Raw genomic sequence first — 25,635 nt, forward strand, 5'->3', positions numbered from 1 at the left:
CTGAGGATAAATAAGGTAGGGCCCATGCTTGAGGAGCCTGTTGCTTAATGAAGGTGTCGAAAATAAAACAATAACTTACGACTCAAAACAATCCATACTATAATAAAGTTGTGTGCAAATGAGCCCATAGCAGACGTGATTAATTTTGCCATGGATTAGACCAGGGATGTGGTCACAATGTTTTTCTGAAGTATGTAATATTTAAAGGATGAGTTGGTGGGAATTGGATATTCCAAATAAAACTAACAGAGTTTTATCCATATGCAGTAAGGAGCCATGGAATTATTAGAGAAGGGAAATGACAGAAGATGTAAACATAATCATGCTTAGAAACATAAAAATGATAGTGATGTTGAGGTGATAGGAGAGGTATACATCAAGAAGACAAGGTTGTTATTGCAACAGTCAAGACGAAGTCCTAAACTATGACACTTATGAGGGAAATGAAGACCATTTGATAAATGTGAAGGATATTTAAGAGGAGAATTGATAGGACTTTGTAAACAAATGGGTTCCAAAGTGAAAGAATAGTCAAAGAAAATTTGCATTTCTAACTCTTATAATTGATGATAGCAATGTGCTTATCTAAGATTGTAACAGGAAAATAAGAAGAGAGGAAAGACTAACCATGGGCTTTAATACTTCTCTGTTATTTCTTACTCCTACCAATGTTCTCTGTTTCTTCTTCTCCCTCCCTCTCTCTTTTTCTATTATTTCTTCTTGGCATGTTCATTAATTAAAGTAAATTTCAAGATTTAGTTAGCTCACTTTAATGTTCACTTCTAATAATACTCAAGAGTCTGAGGGTTCATTCCTGGAAATACGTTATGCTCTTCCATGCTTCTGTGCTTTTGCAGATGTCATGTCTCCTACTTGACGTGTCTTCTCCACAACTTGCTTGCATATTGAGCACCCACAGACCCATTTTTCAAGGCCCCAAACAAATGATACCTCCATGATTGCCTCCTGAGACAATGTTAACTACTATGTGATACACTCCCATAGGAATCTATTCATAGCTCCCTTAGTATGTCTCATATTTAAATGGTAGTCATTTGGTTACATATTTGCCTCCTCAACAAAGGCGAGGTCAGGAACTAGTGTTTAACATTTTCTTGTCCCTCATGCATAGCAGAGCACCTGGCAATAACACAAGCTCAATAAATTCCCAATAAATAAGAAATTAATAAATTGATCAGTGGCATAAGGGTTGACTAAGATGTAAGTTACGTGCAGAAAGGTGACAAAGGCTATGGTCACTCCTCAGCATGTGGTCACCATGGGCAGGGAAGCCCTTCCTTAAGCCACATGCATTCTTTCCAGGGCTGGTCTGAAACTTTGGCTAGAGTGAATCAAGAACAAGAGATGGGCTAATAATTTCCTTATGAGGAACACAGGGGTAAAATATGTCCCAGATGTGATATTAAAGAGGAACTGGGTCCTCAATAACTTCTGATTTCCACTTTCCACATGCGATTTTAACTTCTTACATACTAATTTTTAATCATTTACTTGACTCCCCCCATTCTAGTTATTAGATCTGGCGTTAAATGCAAGAAAACACTCATGAGGGCCTATCCTTTATAGGGTTGCCAAGATTGGGTAAATAAAAGTATAAGATGCTGGATTGAATTTAAATTTCAGCTGAATAACAAATATTTTTTTAGTATAACTTTGTCCTGTGAAATATTTAGGACATGCTTATATGAAAAAATTATTCACTGTTTATCTGAAATTCAAATTTAAGTGGACACCTTGTGTTTTATTCTATAACCCTATCTCTGGTTTATTTTCTGTCAAGGATTAAGACACTTGGTACCTCTGATATATCAAACTGAGATACAACAGAGGTGAATGAGGTGAGTCAGATCTTCATCCAGAAATCAGTGGGAAACCTACAGACCAATAGGAAAAACAAAAACACAGATGGATCTGTGAGTGAACAGACCAGTGAGTGCAAGCTTCCTTGTTTGACCCTTGCTTTTTGCCAGTAACAGCCCTGAGAACATGCCAGTGCAACATAATGTAATAGTTAAGAGTACAAACTTTGAAACCACACATCCTTGAGTTGAATTCCTTGCTGGGGCTCACACATGATTTGTAAGTCTGGACAAATTACTTAATTTCTCCAAGTTTGAACTCCTTATATAAATTAGGATAGTAATAGTAGCCTCCCACCAGATTCACTGACATGTTGCATCTAGTGTGATACCTGGCTAGAGTTACCAACATTAGCCTATTACTATTATTACCTGTAATGCTGCTTCCATGGCTAACTGTCACTCCATCCTCTGGGACAACCCAGGGTGGAACAGGATGCTACAAGACAGGAGGGAAGATAATAATGATAAGACATAACAGGATAAAATAAAACAGGGTAGAATAATAGGATAGGGTAGGGTGGAATGGAACTGAATGGAATAGTATGATTAGTCTACCACTATTTTTTTACTTAGCATATTCAAGGCACTGTGCTAACTGTATGCATTTATTTTCTCATCCAATCATTGTAACAACCCTGAGAGATATCATTATTCCTATGTTGTAGATATTGGATCTACAAAGCATAAAGAAATTAGGAAGTACTTGTAAGGTGACAAGGTAATACAACTTGTAAGTGGCAAATCTGAAACTCAAACCCAGGTCCATGCACGCTTAACCAGTAACACATACATCAAAGTCCTTCTGTGAGACTTCCAACCCCGATTGCAGTTCTTTCCTGGACTAAGAAATCTGATGACTTTAATTTATGCATGGAAATGTCCATAGGAATTAGATTTCCTATTCCTTCCATTCTCATATCTTCTTTCCAAGCTAGAATGGCATTCCAAGGCAAGGTCCTTCTCTTCCTCTTTCCAACTTGGATAAAAAAATCTTTCAAAATCTCAGTTTCTCCTAGTTAAAAGCAAATCCAATTCATTTGTTTATACCAATGGAGGATAAGTCACAGCTTGTAAACTGCTACTCATATGACACACATTAAAGGCAACAACCAAGACATAGAAGCAACCTAAGTGGCCATCAGTGGATGAATGAATAAAGATGCTTCACACACACACACATACACACACACACACACACACACCAGAATATTATTCATCTATAAAAAAATCAAGGAAATCCTACCATTTGTAACAACAAGGATGGACTTTGAAGGCATTATGCTGTCAGATAAGTCAGACTGATGAAGACAAATACCGTATGATCTCACTTATATGTGGAATTAAAAAAAACTACAATAAAAATCCAAACTCACATAAAATGAGATGGATTTGTGGTTACCCGAGGCAGAGAAGGGGGAGAGAGGAAATTGGAGGAAGGTGGTCAAAAGGTACAAACTCTCATTTCTGAATGTACAATAGGAGTCTAACTAACATACTTTATAATACATAGGGAAGTTAAGGGAATAAATTCTGTGAGTTATCACAAGAAGAAATTTTTTTCCTTTTTTCTTTCTTTTTATCGTATTTATATGAGAAGATGGATGTTAGCTAAACCTACCGCAGTAATCATTTCACAATATATGTAAATCAAAACATCATGCTGTATGCCTTGAGCTTATATAGTGATGTATGTCAATTATATCTCAATAAAACTGAGGAAACAAATAAAGTTTCTTTACAGCTTATCGGGTATTTTATCTGTTATCTTCTATATCTTTAAATAATGCAGACAAGTAGGCTGAGACTTATAATATGTTCCAGTTTTATAGATGAGGAAACCGAGAGTGTGGCATCAATCATTTGCCAGCATCACAGATATTAACTGATAGAACTATCACACAAGTCCAGACTTCTTTTCTCAAAACTATTTATTAATTCATTTATTTCATAGGCTTCTGTTGGGTATTCTGGAAACCAGAGATGTCTCAGTGAACAGAGACCAGAATCCTTCCACAGTGGATTTTAACATCTCTGGCAAAGAAAGGCATTAAATAATGAAAGAAAAAATAATATTTAAATCCTAAGAAGGAAGAATACAGAGTGTATAAAAGATTACGAAAGAGGGGTCTGGGTTAGATTAGAATCACAGTTTTCTCAAAAAAAAAAAAGAGGCATTTTAACTGAAATCTGAAACTAAAAGGAATAAACCAACAGAAATGAAAAGATTAAAATACAGCAGACACAGACTACTGAGCATCAGACCGAGGGAGTATTTAATCAGAGTCACAAAATGAGTTAGTTGTACTGACAGGAATAGAATCCTGCTATCCTGACCCTCAATGTGGTGTTATTTCCTTGACACCAGACACTGAAAACTGATTCAGGAACTTGTCTGAATGCCCCATTTAGCTGGTATCTTTGAGAAGCCAGCAGGGCCTAGCTTCCAGGTTGCAACATTAGAGTCTTTGCTTGCCTGTACAGCGTTCTTATGGTGAATTAGAGCCCCCTGAGCGCTCAAAGCTCATGCAAAGCAGAGGTACTATTAGCCTTTCCTGTGCAAATTACAGCCACATATTAGGGGCCATGGCATGGCTAAAAGAGGAAGCTTGAGTATTTTTTCCCACAAATACCACTAGACAAACACTGTGCTCTCTCTTAAGCAGTGACCCTGATGGCATAAATCTAACTCATTGAAAGCTTCCTACTATGGACTACTATCTCTAGGTCACAACCCTTTGTATAGGAGAAACAGGATTAGGGTCTTAAGAAGATAATTTGGTGTGGGACACCAGGGTGATTCAGTCGGTTAAGTGGCCATTCTCAATTTCAGTTTAGGTCATGATCTCAGGGTTCTAATATTGAACCCCATGTTGGGCTCCATCCTGGATATGGAGGCTGCTTAAGATTCTTTTTCTATCTGCCCCTCCAACCATCACCTCCACACTCTCTTAAAAAAAAAAAAAAAAAAGATAGATTGTAGTTGGAGAGGAAACCTGGAAGGGTCCAAGCAGAGCTGCCTGATGGCTTCCAAGTGCAGCTTTGTGTCTTGTAAGAAGTACTAACCTGAGTGAGAGGGCCATGTCCGGGCTCTGTGACACCAGACAAGCCTCCTGTTTCCATATGTCAATTAACATAATTGGGCCATCTGATACAGTATATATGTTTTGGTCAATCTATAAGTTTAGGAACTAAAGGCTCATCCCAATTAGTTAAATTTATAAAAGGTATCAGGATAACCAATATCATATAGACTTGAACTAAATTTTATCCCCTTGATTGTTCATATTCAAGAGGAAATATATTTTACACTTGAGATACATAGCAGCATTTCAACCTCAATATCCCCTTTTACTGAGTGAAAAATGTATTTTTCTTTTCTTTTTTGATGTTTGCTATATGCCTTGAGTAACATGTATCGAACTCTGAAAACAACAGTCTTGCCCTTAAGGAGTCTACAGTGTATTGATGGAGACATTTAAACACCCACCTATCAGGCACCTAGCTGAGCATCTACCTCTGTCAGGAAGAACCGGAATGAGCTTCCCAAGGATGTGAAGTCAAAGCTGAGACCAATTAGAAGATTCATACTAAGCTCCTTGAAGATTCAGTAGTTAATAATAAAAAAAAAAAAAAACTCTGTTGTTAAGAGATCCATGCACAAAAGGAGAAGAGATCTCTTCAAGTACTTAGTTCTCAAACAATATGTTAGGGTTCCAGAAGGCAGATGATAGAGCAACTGTCTGGAGTGGGGTGGAATCATCATCATGAAGGTTCCACAGGGAAGGGCATTTAAACCTGAGTCCGAGGAATAAGTAGGAATAAGGGGAGATGATGGGGAGGTTTATCCTGGGAAAAATAAAGAGCATTAGCCAGTGGCAAGAGGGTGTGAATGGGCATGCCGATGTGGGGACAAGTAATTAGTTCCGAGCATGGAAAAACAAGCAGAGGGCAGAAGGAGGGCAGTAGGCACACCTCACCAATCTGATTTGTGGCCTGCTCCTTAGCCCTGCATAGTAACTGCCTGATATCCATCAAATCATTGATGCTGCCATTGGAACTACCTCTAACAGGGTTACCGTAGTGCTGTTTATAAAATACACATTACAGAAAGCAATAGGGTTTTCCTTTACCTAAGTGAAAAACTTAGGGTTTAAAAGATAGGGCAGGGTTCATTAGTAGAAATCCAAGCACAAGCTGTGCAGATATCTTGCGCAACAACCTAAATTCCACAGCAGATGATGTCACCTATAAAGGCTCTATAAATGGAACAAGTCTTGGGGTGCATTTGAGCAGGTTATCTGCACCTGTACCCAAGCCTGCAAGCATGGCTGTCTCAGTGCTGCGGCTGACGATCGTCCTGGGACTATTCATCTTGATCCTGACTTGCCAGGCCGGTAAGTGCTTCCAAGAGCAGCCCATGCAATGTGGGGTAGTTAGCCAGGATTAGAGGAAGGTGGTGGCACTGATCCAGAACTCAAAGAGGAAAGAGGGAGACGGGGCTTTGGGCAGTGCAGAAAGAGCCCTGGGCAAGAGGACAAGAGGCAGATCTTCTAACAAAAAGAGAGTAGGATTTGTATTCTAATGTGCTTCAGTGACAGCCTCTAACCTCAGCAAATGTATGAAGTTTGGAATGATCTTTTTTCTTACATATTCATGCAACGCAGTGACACTAATATAAATTTTTTGACAGCCGAGGGGGTACTTATTTTTTGATGATTCTAACTAACAATGTTCAAAGGTAAAGAACATATACCCTGGAGTAAGTCTCGTAAATCTGGCTTTACCACTCATCAGAAATGTGACTTCAGGCAGGTTATTCAACCTCTCTGGGCCTCACGTGTTAAAGGGAGTATCAGTAGTTAACTTTCATATAAAGTGATGAAAACTGAAGAAAACTGAATAAGAGACAAAAGTCTGGTCCTTAATAAGCACCTGCTAAATATTAACTGTTATTGTTATCATATATTATCTCATTTGATTCTCATAAAAATCCTTTTAAGTAAACATTCCAAGTTTTATCACTTCTCCTTCAGCAGGTTAACAAAGCTTGCAGAAGGCAAGTCACTTGGGCATAGATACAGGTAGAAGTGACATGCCTGGGACTGGAACCCCGGGTCCCTCGATTCTGTCCATTATGACCAAGCGCCTACTTCTTTCGTGTCTGTTCTGAGCATGTAGGGGACCACAAGGCAGCTTGAAGATTCTCCTTAATTTATTTTGGGCTTGCAGAAGAAGGTAAGCTCTTGACTTGTCTTTATTCAGAAGGATAGGTCAGAAAACACAGCCAGTGCAAGTAATTTAGTAACAGAGCCCTTTGAAATGTTCTGCATGTAACTTGTCAGAACTCCACCTCGTCAGCCAGCCACTCTCCACCCGCAGAACATACAGGCAGACTGCCACAAAGACGACCTCAGACACTAATGTGTCTATCACCTCCTGAAGTCATCACCACAATAAAGGGAAAGATGAGATGGCAGCTTAAGGACCAGTCCTCAGCTCCGTGTCTCATGAACTCCGAAACTAGTTAAATCAGTTCACTGCTTTGAACTTCAGTTTCTTCATCTGTAAAATGGGATAACAATCAACTTCACCAGATCAAGTGAATATACCCTTGTTATCACTTTGTAAACCATGAACACTATATAAATATCAGCAGGAGTGTATCTTTTCAGAATTTTGTGATTACCTTGACAGAAAACCTCAACCAAGTAGTTGATGTAAATAAAGACTAGTCCATATTATACTTGAAAAGAAAAAAATATTCTACTATTGGTTTTGATATTTTGTTTCCAGTATGTCAGACTTCTTAATTTTTATTATTTTTATTTATTTTTCTGCTTTTCAACATTTTCAAATTTCTTAATTCCTTAACTGCAGTTTTTAATTTTCATAATCTCCTAAAGCACCAGAGGAAAAAAAACTATGAATCATTTTGTTACTATTATTACTAATATATTTTATTCATATATGCACCCATTATTATGGACATATATCCATAATAATGCAGCAGTTATTTATTGTGGGTTTACCAAGGACCTGGTACTGTGATAAGTGGTATACACATGATATGGATATATAGATTTGGGTATACACAAACGTATGTGATACATATGAAAGATATACAAAATCTCTTCCGATCCTAAACACAATGAGAAAACTGAGAGTGGTTAAGTATTGTGTGTAAGGTCACATGATGGATTTTTTTGCTGAAGACAGGAATCAAACTCAGGTATACAGGACTCCAAAACACATGGTCCACCATACTCTGAAACTTCTTATTTTATTTTATTTTATTTTATTTATTTTATTTTATTTTATTTTTTCATAAGAGACACAGAGAGAGAGAGACGCAGAGACACAGGCAGAGGGAGAAGCAGGCCCCATATAGGAAGCCCGATGCAGGACTCGATCCTGGGTCTCCAAGATCACGCCCTGAGCCAGAGGCAGGCACTAAACCACTGAGTCACCCAGGGATCCCACTCTGAAACTTCTTAATACAGATGTGGTTCAAGGCTAAGGTTCCAATCTTCACACATACTCCAAACCAGGGCTCTTTGCATATTGAAAAGTTAGCATTTCGCATCATATTAAAATAAAAAGTCAGTAAAATCAACTTGTTATGCAAGTAAGCATAGAGCAACACGAGGCAAAAGGAACTCACCTTTCATGCAAAGAATTGCTGTTTGTACCTCATAAATGTCTTCAGGGGAAAACTGCTCAAGGATAGTATTATATCATGTTTTTTATTTACCAAATCTGGCAACACTACTTGTGAAGCTACAATAACACTAAAAGCTAAAGGTCCCACTTCATCCAAACACCAGAGTCCAAGAGGGAGGCCACTTGAACCAGCTAAATGCCACTCTTCATTATTTTTAATCTCCTGAACCATTTAGACCACAAAGCAAAGCCAATACCCCCCAAGGGAACTTGCATGTCCCCAGCTTCATTCTCTGGATCCTTGGTCCTCATTTAATGGGCACTTGACTAAGAGTTAAGAGTGAGAAGCCTGAATTTAGAGTTCCATCCTCTCTTCCTATTTGTGAGATCTCCTGCAAGTCACTTAATTTTTTCAGTTTCCTAATCTTTTCAGTTTCTTAGTTCAGTTTCTTAGTAAGTACATACCCCATTAGAAAGGTCAAGGGTAAAATCACAGGGCATTTGTAAAGTCCTGTATATCCTATTTACAGGACTAGGCCTGTAGTCCTATTTACAGACTATCAAATGATATACAAGTGATAGAATTTCTCCTTGTCATTCTTATTATACTGCTTTCAATCTTATACTTGTGGTTAGATCATAACTTTTCTATCAAAGGCCATATAGCTCATATTTGTTTTTGTTGTTGATACCTTGTATTTTATAAGTATTCTATGTTTGTTGTAGAAAAATTAAAGAATATAAAGAAACAAAGGTATCTCCACTGTAAAAAAAAAAAGGGGGGGGCTATGTAGTTCAGCACAGAGTGCTTTTGAATCCAGATTTTAATACCAGTCAGACATGGGATTGACCTCTATTTTGGTCACTCACTAACTCTGCTTTGAATTGGCTCCTCAAACACTCTCAATTTCAACTTCTTGACTTTTAGCTTGACATAGTTTTGCCTACCTAACAGGGCTGCTGCAAGAATAAAATCATGTAACACTGCATGCAGATCACCTGTCATAGGTCTATCCTTAACAAATGCTACCCATCATTATGTCACCATTATTATCATTACCACAGGCTGGGGACTGCATGGTGAAAAACATTAAAATGGGCATTCTGGGGGCGCCTGGGTGGCTCAGTGGTTGAGCATCTGCCTTTGGCTTAGGGCGTGATCCCGGAGTGCCGGGATCGAGTCCCACATCAGGCTCCCTGCATGGAGCCTGCTTCTCCCTCTGCCTGTGTCCCTGCCTCTCTCTGTCTTTCATAAATAAATAAATAAAATCTTTAAAAAGGGGAGGGCATTCTGGGGGTGCCTGGGCTCAGTTGGTTAAGTTGCTGACTCTCGATTTCAGTTCAGGTCATGATCTCAAGGTAATGGAACCGAGTACCCTGTCAGGCTCCTCACTTTGTGCAGTCTGCTTGAAATTCTCTCTCCCTCTGCTCACTCTCGCACTCACATTGTCTCTCTAAAATAAATAAATAATCTTAAAAAGGAGGAGAGGGCATTCTGGGATTTACTAGTTGCTTAACTCTGGACAAGCTATTTAACTTCCATGAGCTTCAGTTTTCTCAAATAGAAATGAAACCCACGTCTACCTAAGTATCAATATATGTCGTTTTTAAGAGTTAGATGATACAAGTGAAGACTTTGTCCAGGCAGGCATTAAATGTTCAATAAACATAGCTGTTCAATAAAAATAAGCTGTATAATTAATGATGGGATACAAAGTGGTCTAGGGCTCCCTTTATTGCTGAGAATCACCTGAGATTCTGTTCTGTTTTTCAGATGACAAGCCAGATGACCAGCCAGATGCCTCAGACAAAAAAACAGAGCCAGAATTCCCCAAATTCCTAAACCTTTTGGGCACAGAGATCATTGAGAATGCAGTGGAGTTCATCCTTCGCTCCATGACGAGGAGCACGTAAGCACTGAGACAGACCTTGCTTTTGTCCAGTTCGCTTTTGGTAATGACCACATTGCATTAAAATGAATGAGAAACAAAATTGTGCAAGACAATATATTATTTGAATTGCAAAGTATTGTCCTACCTTAAGATATATTTGCATCGCAATGAATTTTCCTAAACTCTTTTGGAGTGTGTACATTCCCACCATGTAGTTCCATAAAATATTTTTTATCTCAGTGCCAGCGGGGTAGGAGCACTAGACCAGGGAATAGAAAGCCAGGTTCTGGTCTTCACACATGTGCTACTTGACTGGGTGAACTCCTTCTCTGAGTGCCTCAGTTTCCTCATCTGTAAAGTTAAAAGAATAAAGAACCCACCCAGTCCAGGCACTGTAATTCTTTGGTGAAGATGGTGGGTAGTGAAGTGTTCATTAGTAAGAGGTGTGATGAGTCCTGCCTTTATCTTCTAGTTTGAGAAACAGAAGAGGGTTAGCAGAGGGAATAGCTGATCTCTTTTCAGAGACAATCTAGAGAACCTCTCATATGAGTATTGATCATGAGGGATTGCCATGGTGGCAGAGCATATAGCCCAGAATCTTCCCAGGGTTCCCTACCTGCTTCCAAGCCCCTGTGTCCAACTCCTAACACATCTTACCCCAGTCTATACACAGCTCTGATTTTCACTTCTACTTTGCCATATTGTCATTCCACCCACAGTCATCTCCCTACTTTCAGCTTTCCTGGATCCAACCTTCTCTGAATTTCCAGGTGCTTTCAATCTCCACTCACTGAGTCTCTCTTTCAAAGACCCCAAAGCAGAGCTTGACAAAGTGTGGTCTAGAATCTCCTGGAGAACTTGTACAAAATGAAGTTTCCTTCATCCCATCTTGCATCTTCCTAGGGCAAAGCTAGGGATATGTTTTTAACAAGCTTTCTGGTGATTCTGATAGCCCATCAATTTTGAAAGCCCTCCATTAGATGCTCTGCACTACATGGACCTTAAAGGTCCACCTACCCTTTAAATTTTTATTCATATTTGTGTAAATGTGCATCTTGACTTTTGTTTTAGGGAAAATGCTTCTGACTTCTGTTCGATTCTCAAAAGGGTCTATGACCAATAACAGATTAAGAAACACTTCTACAGAGAAGTAATCAAGGGCCATGTTGTAATCTCTGATTTGCTTAAGTCAATATGTTATCATGTGGATAGGCAGGATTCTGCATACCATCCTCATGCACAAATTATTGAAACTCACAGATGTTTATTTTTGTATTGTTATTTTTCTTATTATGATTGCTTTTGCAACCACTGAGTTCCTGGGATTGTTAATATAAACAAAGAGGAAACCGGCAAGCAAGCACAAAGTACTTATTGCACTCCTGTTGAATATTGTTACAAAGCACAACAATAGCAATGCAAGGAGTTGAGATAGTATTTCTTTTTATTTCTTCCCTGGGGAATTCCCCAGATGTAAACTGGAACTTTTTTTTTCTGTTAACCCTGAAAGCTCATTATCTGAAATATAAGACAACTGATGTCAGCTCTGGGTTTGGGAATGGCAGCTTGACTTCAACCATTTCCTCTTTTCCACATTGTTTTCTAAGTAAATGATGTTCTTTCTGTTTCTGGAATTTAAAACCACCTCGGGCTCTCTGCCCTTGCTTTCATTTCTGCCTAAAATGCTCTTTCCTTCTCTCTTGACTAGTGCTTTGTCCTGTAGCTCATCTAAAAGTCACCACCTTGGAAAACAATTCTATTGCCACTCTTATTCACACTATCTTCTCTCATTCCCTATAGTTCTTCTCTTACTTTACCTCATTATAATATATATCACCATCTTTATTTATTTTTAATCATGTAGCTATATGAAAGTGGGGACCAGATCTATCTAGTTCATGGCTCTAACACAGTACCTTACAGATTGAATGAGACATTCAGTAAATAATTGTTGAATTGATTAACTAAGGAAAAGTATCTTAGAGATCAGATCTAAAACCCATTATTGCAATTTGACTGAGGAAGCCTGAGGGATCTTTGTTGAAAGACACAGCAGTCCTTGCTCAAGGGAAAAATCTAGCTGTCCTTTCTCTGTCCAAGGGAAGACCATAAATATAATGGGGATGGGGAATGGGAGGAGACCATCAAGATGTGTTCTAAGTCCTTAATAGACACAAAGTAGGGGCAAAAACTGGGAAGGACAAAGCTAGAATGTAATTCCCTTGTCAAAGATTTGCAGTCCTTATGGTCAAATGACATAGCAAATGCAGTGATGACTAATATGCTAACTAAGATAAATGTCAGCAAATCATCTCAGGTAATTTCTAGAGAATGAAGTTGTCACTGACAGCAGGATACTTAGGGAAGTGTTTATGGCAAGGATGAGATACAATTTGGGCCTTCAAAGATAAAATGAGATTTGATTAGAGAGAATGACAGGGATGGGGGAACTTTATAAAGATGAGAATTTTCTTGATTTGCTCTAATATATCTGATGTGTAAGTACTGTGTCAGGAACATAATAAATACCATATGAGTGCTTTTCAGGGCACTTTCTTCACTCTGGATTAGAGCTATGTTGACTGGATTCTGGTCACCATTGTCTGAAAAACATACATATTCTTAATTCCTCTGACCCCTCAAGAAGGCTCCAGTCTTTGTGAATTTCCCCTCACCTGCTGAATTTCCATGACACACATTTTCCTGTTTCCTCCCTACCTCTAGCCATTCTTTTGCATTCTTTCTGACTTTTCTTTATGTATCTGCCCTTAAACATTACTCCTTGAAGCTCCAAATATAGCCAGCGTGGGTCTTCAGATGGGCAATATTATTACTGGGTCTTTCCTGCTTGTCACCACCTTTCCTGAATCACTGAATATTCTACCTCTAAATTTTTTTGCTTTATCATTGTTTTTCTTCAACTCCACTGACTAGCTGGCCTAGCAGAGTCCTTCCTCGCCTCTTTCCTGAGCTCTTTTTATTATTTATGTTTGGTTCCACTATTCCTGTCTGTCCTTCCTCCAAACCATCCTCTACTCATTGTCAGATAACAAAAACACAAGTTGGGTTCTATTACTGCTATGCTTGAAACCCTTTTGTGAATTTCCATAGGCTGAAAATCAGAACAAATGCATTTGGCTGATGTTAAAATGTTCTTCCCTGAGGCCTGTGTATCTTTCAGTCGCGAATCTCACTCCTGAGGTCAAACACCTGATGCCTCAATGACAAACGATTTGTTTCAGAACTGGTCATGTTTGCATAAACCCCCAACATCCTTGCACATGGCTCTTCGCTGTGCCAGCAAGGCCTTACGAGGTAGACTTGCTTGTTTACCTTTTTTCAAGTCCAATTCAAAGGCAAGCTCTGTGAAGACATCACAGACATCTACGATTATAGAATGCCGATATTTATACTCTAGATTTCCTAATGCTTTGTAGGAACCTTCATGTCTGTTTCATTGTTTTCAATTGTGTCTATTTTCTCCACTAGACTATGAACTCCTCCAAAGGCCATAGATTAATCATTTTATCTTTTCAGCAGCTACCCTGCACTCTACCCTTGAACAGTATAGTTCTTCTAGTATTAACTCCTGATTTTAGAGATCTCAGTTTTAGACTTTGCAGTTTACCAGCTTTGTGACTTGGACATGTTGTTTAATGTCTTTGAGCTTTAGAAGTTTTTTTCATACATAAAAAGATAAAAATTCATTCATTTATCCATTTACTATTTATTTAATGCAAACATTTATTAATTTATACTATATGCCAGGCACTGTTCTAGGTGCTGGGGATATATTACTAAACAAATATACCAATATATCCCTCTTATACAGTGTATATATAAATAAATAGACACCTATGAATAGATTTTTTTGGCAAATTCAAAGAGATAATTCACAAACTACAAGCTGTTATGGAGGTATTGAATTTATGACACTTATTTATGACATAGGAAAATCTACAGAAGAAAACTGGCTCAAACGTTTTAAGACATCCTAGTGATTATCCTAACATTCTTATTTAATCTCAATCCTAATTTATTTTTTGTCTTTATCTTTTTTCTTTTCAAGAGGATTTATGGAATTTGATGATAAACAAGGAGAACATTCAACAAAGTGACTTCCCAGGTGACTTATTTTTTTTCAAAGATTTTATTTATTTATTTATTCATAAGAGACAGGGGGTAATGCAGAGGCAGAGGGAGAAGCAGGCTCCCTTCTGAGCAGGGAGCCAGATGTGGGGCTGGATCCTAGGACCCTGGGAACACAACCTGAGCCAAAGCCAGATGCTTAACCAACAGAGCCACATAGGCGCCCTCCCCAGGTGATTTTAACTTACAATTTATAGCTAAAATAATAGCATACTGAACAAAGGGTCTGTCTTATTTTATTTAAGTAATTTGGGCATCCCTGTGCCTACCTATAAGCAAAAAAAGGTGTATTTTTTTGTGTTTTTGCATTTGTTTTTGCCGTAGTTTCTTAAACTTAATTTTAAATACATATTTTTTTATCATCATAAAGTCACAGACCTAATAAGATTATCTTAAGAAAGGAGGCACAGCTGCAGGGTGCAACATGTAAGCACTGGGAGTTAGGAGACCTGGTCCTGCCCCAACTCTGCTAGTCACTTGCTTTGTGTGCTTGGCACATGAGGGGATTGTGTGCACTAAAATATAAGGGCCCATGTAACTGTGCAATTAGTTACTTATGAGAAGAGTGAGATTTGTTGAGCCTAATTTCAGGAGAAAAGACTAACAAACTCTCTAATCTCACATAGTTGGATTTACAGTTGTCTCCCCTTATCTGTGAAGGATACATTCCAATACACCGGTGGATACCTGACACTGGATCTCATAGATACTATGCTTTTTCCTATATATACATACCCGTGATAAAGTTTAATTTACAAACTAGGCACTGTTACAGATTAACAATAATAACTAATAATAAAATAGGAGAATTTTAATAATATACTGAAATAAAAGTTATGTAAATGTGGTCTCTCTCTCTCTCAGAATATCTTAGTGTACTGTACTCATCCTTCTGATGATGATGATGAAGTGAGATTATAAAATGGCCCCATGATGAGATGAAGTGACACAAATGACACAGACATTGTGATATAGCATTAGACTACTATTGATGTCCTGACATTATGTTAGAAATAAGATCATCTGCTTCCAGACTTCAGTTGGCTGTGGGTAACTGGAATTGTGAAAAGCAAAACCATGAATAAGGGGAAACTAGAAACAATATAGTTTGAGTGCTCAGAAACACTCGCTGGTTCCTTATTCTATTCTCTTGGGAGAATGGATATTGAAACACAAAAACAGAAATGATATAGCTGAGAACAATTATTCTATGAGTAGCTAGCATAAACAATACATACTCTGCTTCAAGCATTAAGCTAAGTGCTGTATATATAGTACCTAATTTCACTCTAACATCACTATAAAAAATGAGTATTGCTATTCTTTAATTTTATAAGTAAGGATTATGACCAAGTCACTAACATGGCCAAGTGAGAAAGGGAAGAGGAAAAGATTTGAACTCAGGCAGCTTAATTCCAGGTTGTGCATTCTATCACTATGCAGTAGTGCTAGTGAATAACAAAGAACAGTGCAGAAGGAAGCAGTTGAAAAGAGTGAGCAAGCTGTGTGATCTTACACATGCCTTCAAGGTGCCCACAGAAACAAAACACCACCCCTTTGCTTAATTGAGTTATCTTACATGTATTTGCAGGAAGCACGGTCTTTCCTAACTCTATTTCATATCTGATCTAGGAATGCTCCTTTTCCCTATTATCTCCACTTTATGACCTGAGTGTTAGTAATGTCGGCTCAGCAAGTTACTATCATATTACCCAGGAACTTAACCTATTCTTTTCTGTAAGCTTCTAAGGACAGAAATCAGTTCTGGGCATTGGAATCAAGACATACTCAACCCAGACCCCCAAACCAGCTAAGCTTCTAAGAACACTCACTTACACTTGGATTTCCCATTTCCATCTTCTCAGAGCACAGCTTACCTCTTGTTGCAGGTTCCAACCCTCAGCTGGTTTATTCAGAGGCTGCTGGCACGCACCTCAACCGTTGGTACCCACACCCTGAATCCTTGGAATTCTACACCAGCCATTCAATGTAGGAGATAGTCCAATAGACAAGGTGCCATTAAGGAATATAAAGAGCAGAAGAGATGGAGAAGAAAGAAGTTCAAGCTATTGAACTTGTCTGCTCTTGGTTGTGCAATCCTGGGGAGGTCACTTGGCCTCCCTGAGTTTCACTTCACTCCTTATTAAGGTCAAAAATTTAGGGAACTTAATTGTTCCAGACCTTAATGCCAGAATTTTAACTGCATATAAAAAAACGTTGAGTAGGTTCATGAACCAATTGTGCACGCTCTGATGGGCAAGGAGGAATGGCTTAACTTAGGGACATAAAAAAATGGGCTAGAGAGAGGGAAGCCTCTAAGGCCAAGATCAAATTTTGAATGGTTTGATCAGGAGTATCTCTTTAAACCCTAGTGATTGTGCATGTAATAGCTAGCTTTAAAAGTTGCACGTGTATGATAATTGCCACATCTAATCAAAAGCAGGTCACCACTTAGAATTAAATGACTCACAGCATTGCCTATTTCTCCAGTATAGAAAATAGAAAAGATGACCAAAGTTCTAGGTATGTCCTAAATTAAGATAGACAGATGGATAGATACGTGGATACCCCATCTTTCTCCTATAACACATGCCCCTTTCTTACAGACTCCTTTAGTGCTTATTTAATCTGCACCTACTATGTGTCAGATTCTACCTATTTCTATCAAAATAAATAATGATGTCCAGCCATTGAGAAGTTGACAGCGTGGGCTATCATTTAGCACAATGTACCCCAGGACTCTGGAGGGAAATGAAAGTCATGTATAAAAGTGCCTTGGACATGCCTTGGAGAAAGGAAGTAAGGGACATGTCTGCAGGGAGCGGTGAGCACTTAAAGGGGTTTACAAAGAAGGTGAACCTCTGTACATCAGTCAGATGACTGATAGGACAGGGTCTCAAAAGCAACTCATGCAATAGTTGGACACTTAATCTGAGACCCTCCCAACCTCTGCTTGATCACATTGGTACAACCTCCTTATGTTAGTAGACTTAAAACTTATTTCCTATTGTCCAGCATCATTTGAAATAAATCATAGGGATTCAAGTACCCTAGTGTCTTAAGTCACTAGACATCTTAAGGTATAAATTTTCTTCTTGTAGTTAAAAAAATCTGATGAACCTCACTAGGCTATTGTCAAAGAAGTAAAAGTTGGGAAAGCGCTTCATGAATTCTTAATTTCTAATTATGTGTTTTGAATTAAGAAAAAATATACTATGTACTCAGTAGATCACATCTATAGAGTTGTTGAGTCAGAACTTTCCGAGGGACCTGGGAATAAATACATTTTGGGGTGGGGTGGAGGGAATAAATACATTTAATAGGAAATCCTCATGCCGTTGAAGAGCAAACTACAGTTGGGCATGATATTCCTTAATATCCACTCCATGATGTCTTATGGGAAAAGTTCCTTTTGAATTTAGAGAAAGAAAAATTTGCCTTCCCTAAAAACTACTTCTTCCTTTCTGATTGTAAGATTTATGTAGCATGGTCTATTCTTTTATTTTTTTTCCTGTCTATCCAGAAACTCAAACTAAAACTGATGACTCACTTTATCCCTAAATTTAACCTATGAGCATCCTCCCTTCATCATTGTTGCTGATTCTTGCCACATATATCTTGCATTTTCATTTTTGTTGCCGTTGCTTATTTCCTCAAATAGTATTATGGTTGATATCATTATAAATCATTTCACATTTTAAAGTGCAGAGACATAAAAATGTTAGAGAAAAGATTAAAAACTTTTTGTTATTTTTCTTAAATATTAAGCCCTCTATAGTTGGTAATTGTTTCCCTCTATCTGGCTTGTGTTTCTAAGGACACACCCCACAAGGTTCCAGAATAACCCAAGGGCAGCCAATCCTGCTTTTCCAGTTCTGCTTCAGGAGTCCTCCAGAGCAGAGGCCCCAAAAGCAGCTCCAAGCAAGTTCTCAGGATTCAGGACCTGGTTCAACCAAACACAACTATTTTGAACATCCTGACTTAGCATTCTTGCCTCTAGAAATCAGAATAAATGTGTCTTCTTAATGTCACATATCCTAGTCAACTGAGGAGATTTTTGTTGATGGTACCAGTCACTCTCCTGAGCATATTTAAAGTTTTTAATGATGCAAAAAATATAAAATATACAATTATTATTAACTACAGTAACCAAAGGATGGTTCAAAATAAGGAAACTAAAGCCCAGATAAAGTAACAAGTCCAAAGTCACAGAATAAGTAAATGACAGAAAAAGAATTTGAACCTGACTCCAAAGAACAAACTCTTAGCCCTACAAATGTATGACGTGGGATCCCTGGGTGGTGCAGCGGTTTGGTGCCTGCCTTTGGCCCAGGGCGCGATTCTGGAGACCCCGGATCGAGTCCCTCGTCGGGCTCCCGGTGCATGGAGCCTGCTTCTCCCTCTGCCTGTGTCTCTGCCTCTCTCTCTCTCTCTCTCTCTCTCTCTCTCTCTCTCTCTGTCTCTCTCTCTGTGTGTGTGTGTGTGTGTGTATCATAAAATAAATAAAAATTTAAAAAAATTTAGACAAATGTATGACGTTTCACAGTTAAAAGTTCCACATGTCCTTTTTGGAAAGTCTTTCAAATATATCTGAGCCCGCTCTCCTGGACTAAAAACCAATCATTTTTTTAAATTAACAAGCCTATTACTATTCCAGAGAGTCTTTATCATTCTCATAGAATAGCAGAGTATCAGGGATGGAAGAGTCCTGGAAAAGTCTTGTGCAGCGCTTATATTTGTTCTACCACCCGATTACACAGAGGCAGGTACCCAGTAACCATTGCTATGGTTCTTGCCAACTTGGTCATAGAGGAGGATTAAACCCCTATAAAACCTGACCTATCTGAGTCGGAAAGATTCTCCCAGAATTATTATATGGACAGTAAGACCAGACTGAAATCATGGAGCATGATGATGATAATAATCATGGCAGTGTTCTAGAATAAAGGATCTCTGTACTTCTACTGAGTTCTCAAGAGTTGTGCTGGTTTGGCCTTTCCTAGGCATTCTCACTCTGAAAGGAACACCAGTGTTTCAATAAATCTTTTGTTTGTCTTGCTTCCTATTTTAATAGCCAAAATTTGTCTTCAGGCAACAGAAAGGACCTTTAATAATATAGATAACTACACAAAGAGAACACCTACAAAATACCAAAAATACACATTACTCTCTAAAATAAATTCAGAAAACCCACCTTCTGCATTTTCCAGACACTGCTAATTTCTTCTTTTTTTACTGAGATATAACTGACATATAACATAGTGTAGGTTTAAGGTATAAACGTGATGATTTGATATACATGTATATTGCAAAATGATTACAAGAATAAGGTTAGTTAATACATCTATAACTCATGTATTTACTTTTTTTGGAGTAAAAATTCTTTAAAAGATTTTATTTATTTGAGAGGGAGAGAACACAGAGAGAGAATGAGAGGGAGAAGCAGAATCCTCGCTGAGCAGGGAGCCTGGAGGAGCTCAATCCTGGACCCTGAGATCATTACCTGAGACAAAGGCAGACACTTAACCAACTGAGCCACCCAGGTGCCTCTGGAGTAAAAAAATTTAAGATCTATTCTCTTAGCAACTTACAATTCCATGATACAGTATTATTGCTAACTGTAGTCACCATGCTGCACATTACATCCCCAGAATAAACCGGTCTTACAATTACAAGTTTCTATCCTTTGACAACCTTTACCTATCCACCCCCCCCCACCTTCTGTGCAAGGCAACCACCAAACTACTCTCTTTTTCTATGATTCCATTTTTTTAGATTCCACATATAAATGAGATCATACAGTATTTGTCTTTCTCTGCCTGACTTATTTCATTTAGCACAATGCTCAAGATTCATCCATATGGTAGTAAATGGCAGGATTTTCCTTTTTTTAAGGCTAAATGATATTCCACTGTGTGTGTTACATTTTTTATCCATTAATCCATCAATAGACACATTATTTCCATGTCTAGGCTACTGTAAATAAGGTTGCAGTGAACATGGGGGGTATATGTATCTCTTCAAGACAGTGATTTCATTTCCTTTGGATATATACCCAAAAGTGAGATTGCTAGATCATATGGTATTTCTATTTTTAATGTTTTGAGGAACCTCTGTATTGTTTTCCAGAGTGGCTTTACCAGTTGGCTTTCCCACCACTGCATGAGAGTTCCCTTTTCTCCATGTCTTTGTCAGCACTTAATCTCTCTTACCTTTTGATAATAGCTGTTCTACCTGGTGTGACATGATACTGTGATTTGATTTGCATTTCCTCAGTGAATAATGATGTTGAATGCCTCTTCATATACCTGTTTGACACTTGTGTGTCTCCTTTGGAAAAATATTTAGGCCCTTTGCCCATTTTTAAATCAGATGAACTATTTCATTTTGTTTTGTTTTTGCTATTGAGCTGTATGAGTTCCTTATATATTTTGGATATTAACCCCTTACCAGGTAAAGTACTTACAAATATTTTCTCCCATTCTACAGGTTGCCATTTTATGTTGTTGATCATTTGGATACTCTGTGATTTCAAATATCACAACCTCTTACCCCAAATTACCCAAGATTTCTATTATCTTCAACATCTGACATGCAGACTGCTTCTCCCCAACAAATGTGATCCAAAATTACCTTTTCAGATTCTGGGTATTCAACTTACCCCTGGGAAATATATTTTGTATTGCTACAAGAATCAGTAAACTACCTTTTTTTTTTTCAGAGATGTGTCGTATCAGAGTTTCTGTCTTTATATTCCTGTTTATTGTACAATTTGAAATCCCTCTTCCATACTGGAAAAAAAAAAAAAGAACAAAAACAGATGTCAAATCAGTCCTGAATTTGATGCAATTACTAGGAAGTAACTGCCCAAGATCTCCAGGAGTATACAGAGATTTTGAAGATTTTCCATTTGCTTTATAATACACGTTTCCTCTTTCTACCTTTTGTTACCTTGTCTTCTTCCTACTGCCTAATCAGACCCCTCTCTGCAGCCAGCAGGCATCTGTTTTGGAGGATCCGGAATCTCTTGCATCTGCATATATTTTTCTTTTATGTTCTCTTCATATTATTATCTCACTGTAAACTCATTATCACAGTATGATTGAAGTAAGATGGCGAGGCGTTATTCCCTTCATAGGACAGATGAAGAAAATGAGGCTCGGGGAGGCTAAGTGACATCATGCCCAAGATAGGATTGCTGGTAAAGGATGAGTGGGAACTTCAGTCAGGTTTGTCTCACCTCCAACGCAGTGCTCCCTGTAACACCCTGATGGCAGTCCACAGTCACTGCTCCCTCCTCAATCCCAGTGTTCCTACCAGGACATAAGGACTTGAGGGAATTTACATCTTGCACTTTATAGAAGTGCTGAGTAGAAAAAGTCCTTCTATCAAACGTAACTTGAATTCTATCTATTCCTTCTCCTACTTTCCATCTCATTCTGAGCAAAAGTGATATTTTAAAATTTCCTTACAACGGTGACTAAGATTTCTCCCAAATTTGGGAGACCTAAACCTGCTTCTCATCTCTTCTTCTACTTCTACTACTCTTCCCACCACTCCACCCATTTGGGATCCTTCTGTTCCTTAAACACTCCAGGCACATTCTTTCCACAGAGCTTTACATTTATTCTTCCTTCTGCTTTAAATACTCTTCCCAAGACAGCCACATGGCTTGCCCTCTCACTTCTAGAAGTCTTTTCTCAGAGATTGCCTTCCCAGTAAGAACTTCTTGAGCACTCAACTTAAAATTGACTAAAATCATACCCTCTGGCCCACCATTTCTTTTTTTTTTAAGATTGTATTTATATATTTATTCACGAGAGACACAGAGAAAGAAGCAGAGACATAGGCAGAGAGAGAAGCAGGCTCCCTCTGGGGAGCCTGACCTGGGACTCGATCCCAGGACTCCGGGATCACAATCTGAGCCAAAGGCAGACACCCAACCTTGGAACCACCAGGTACCCACCCATCATTTACCTGCTTTGGCTGCTGTATTTTTCTCTCCATTTCACACACCTTTTAACAGTGTTAAAACTTTTTATATATTTTGTTCCTTTTTCTCTCTAGCCCCAATCGAATGTAAGCTCCATGAGGCAAGAATTTTGCCTTTTGCTCAATGTTCCTGGCACAAGAGTGAGCAATTAGAACAGTGTCTGGTAGAGAGTAGTTGATCAATAAATATTTGTTATGTTCTGTATTAAGTAAAGAAATTGAAATCAGAGAACATCTACCTAAGAACAAGAAAGTAAGGATGCAAAGATGAACATCTCATAGTTCTGGACCTCGCGTAGCTCACAGTCATGATACAGAAGATGTAAGCACATAATTAGCTAACCACATTCAGCATGGTATTATATAAAGGAGACACAGACACGGCAGCCTGGGAACCAGGGCAAAGAACCATTAATGCTCCCTTGGGAGATCTGGGAAGACTTTTCAGAGATAGTAATATTTGAGCTGTATCTTGATAGATGAGGAAGGATTTAGAGACATGCAGAAGGAGGAGGAAGGGCAGAGGAAACAGCTTAAACCAAAGCCCAGACTGTGACAATGTTTGTCATTCGAGGATGGCGCTTCAAAAACTACTTAACATGGCAAAGATATCGTTGGGACCTTTCCCTTACTTGGTCCTTCATAAATGTTACCTCATATAATCTTCACATCAAATACAAAAATTATATATTATTATTCTATTTTAAAATAATGAATTTGAGAATCTGAAAGTTTAAGGAACTCATTCAAACCACTCAGGTCATTAATGCCAGAGCCTGAATTTGAGTGAAAAATCTGTGATCCTGAGGTCCCTGTTTTTTACTGCACTGCTTTTTAAGTCTGTGATAGCATTTCCCTTTGTTATTTTTGGTTTCATTTTGAGAGGAAGGGAAACTGACTAATATGTGTTGACAAAACGTTTTCTTCAAAATTCCACTTGAGACATTATTAAAGCAGGGGCACCTGGGTGACTCAGTTGGTTGAGCATCTGACTTTTGGTTTTGGCTCAGGTCATGATCTCTTGGGCCATGGGATGGAGCCCTATGTGGAACTCCGTGCTCAGCAGGGAGTCTGCTTGAGATTCTCTCTCTCTCCTTCCCGCTGCCCCTCATTCACTTAAATAAATAAATAAATCTTTAAAAAATATTAAAGCAACATGTGCTCACGCCAAGGGAAAAAAATGAGGTGGACAGTGGAAAAAAAATATATATATATACTTTTAAAAGCTAACCATCTCCTACACAATTATCTCCAATCCAGCCCTCACAGCAACTAATATTGACTCCATTCTTCCTGTCCATTCAAACTTATCCAGATATTGTTGCAAATGTGGAGTCAGTTCAGGGTGTGCACTTTACTTATTAACAATATCTCATGATATTTACTTTAGGTAAATAACACAAATCTTTACAAATCTATTTGAAGGGTGCCTGGCTGGTTCTGTTGGGGATCTTGTGACTCTTGATCTCAGGGTTGAGAGTTCGAGCCCCATGTTAGGTGTAAAGATTACTTAAAAATAAAATATTTAATATTTGCAAATGACTTGCCGGATAAAGGGCTAGTATCCAAAGTCTATAAAGAACTTACCAAACTCCACGCCTAAAAAAACAAAAAATCCAGTCAAGAAATGGGTAGAAGACATGAACAGACATCTCTCCAAAGAAGACATACAAATGGCTAATAGACACATGAAAAAATGCTCAATATCACTCAGCATCAGGGAAATACAAACCAAAACCACAGTAAGATACTACCTCACACTGGTCAGAATGGCTAAAATTAACAAGTCAGGAAGCAACAGATGTTGGCAAGAGCATGGAGAAAAGAGACTCTTGGGCATCCCAGGTGGCTCAGTGGTTTAGCACCACCTTCAGCCCAGGGTGTGATCCTGGAGACCTGGGATCGAGTCCCACGTCGGGCTCCCTGCGTGGAGCCTGCTTCTCCCTCTGCCTGTGTCTCTGCCTCTCTCTCTCTCTGTCTCTCATGAATAAATAAATAAAATCTTTAAAAAAAAAGAAAAGAAAAGAGAACTCTCTTACACTGTTGGTGGGAATGCAAACTGGTATAGCCACTCTGGAAAACAGTATGGAAGTTTTGAGAGGGAGGGAAACTGACTAATATGTGTTGACAAAACGTTTTCCTCAACATTTTGAAGACCTAGCAATTGCACTTCTAAGTATTTACCCAAAGGATACGACCCAGGAATTCGAAGGGGCACATGCATGCCAATATTTATAGTAGGAATTTCTGCAATAGCCAAAACATGGAAAGAGCCCAGATGTCCATTGACAGATGAATGAATAAAGAAGATGTGATAGGGATCCCTGGGTAGCGCAGCGGTTTAGCGCCTGTCTTTGGCCCAGGGCGCGATCCTGGAGACCCGGGATCGAATCCCACGTCGGGCTCCCGGTGCATGGAGCCTGCTTCTCCCTCTGCCTATGTCTCTGCCTCTCTCTCTCTCTCATTCTGTGTGACTATCATAAATAAATAAAAATTAAAAAAATTTTTTTAAAAAGATGTGATATATATATACTATGCATATTATATATTATATAAATATATCAAAAATTTTAAATACTTCGTATATTATATAAATTTTATATAAAATATATTATTGTATATGTACATATATAAATATTTGATCTGTTCATTTTATATTATAAATAACTATGATATATTTATTATATATAACATAATGTAAATATTATAAATATATAATGGAATATTACTCAGCCATCAAAAAGAATGAAATCTTGCTAACTGCAATGATGAAAGTGGAACTAGAATGTATTATGCTAAGTGAAATAAGTCAGTCGAGAAAGACAAATACCATATGATTTCACTCATATGTAGAAATTAAAAAACAAAACATGAACATAGAGGAAGGGAAGGAAAAATAAAATAAGATAAAGACAGAGAACAAGGCAAACCATAAGAGACTCTTAACTATAGGAAACAAACTGAGAGTTGCTGAAGGAGAGAAAGGTGGGGGAATGGGGGAATTGAGTGATGAGCATTAAGGAGGGCATTTGATGTAATGAGCACTGGGTGTTTTTTGT

At 38.3% G+C, this 25,635-nt stretch overlaps 1 protein-coding gene across 3 annotated transcripts; it reads left to right on the top strand.

The window, feature by feature from the left end:
* Window positions 1-6,178: 6,178 nt before the first annotated feature.
* Window positions 6,179-21,301, top strand: CUNH5orf46 (chromosome unknown C5orf46 homolog). 3 transcript variants are annotated; one of them, XR_008665361.1, is made up of 4 exons: window positions 6,179-6,277; window positions 10,318-10,496; window positions 14,505-14,561; window positions 18,402-18,617. XR_008665361.1 is itself a non-coding variant. In XM_055332846.1 (4 exons), the coding sequence occupies exons 1-3, from the start codon at window positions 6,208-6,210 to the stop codon at window positions 14,551-14,553; spliced, it is 255 nt and encodes an 84-aa protein (XP_055188821.1). In that variant the 5' UTR covers window positions 6,179-6,207; the 3' UTR covers window positions 14,554-14,561; window positions 21,074-21,301. The 3 variants fall into 3 exon arrangements, 2 of the variants coding, with proteins under 2 accessions (XP_055188821.1, XP_055188820.1); XM_055332846.1 differs by lacking the exon at window positions 18,402-18,617 and adding an exon at window positions 21,074-21,301 and having other exon boundaries at window positions 10,318-10,453; XM_055332845.1 differs by having other exon boundaries at window positions 10,318-10,453.
* Window positions 21,302-25,635: the final 4,334 nt, after the last annotated feature.

This window comes from Nyctereutes procyonoides, unplaced genomic scaffold (assembly GCF_905146905.1).
Source record: "Nyctereutes procyonoides isolate TBG_1078 unplaced genomic scaffold, NYPRO_anot_genome, whole genome shotgun sequence".
NCBI classification, from domain to species: domain Eukaryota; kingdom Metazoa; phylum Chordata; class Mammalia; order Carnivora; family Canidae; genus Nyctereutes; species Nyctereutes procyonoides.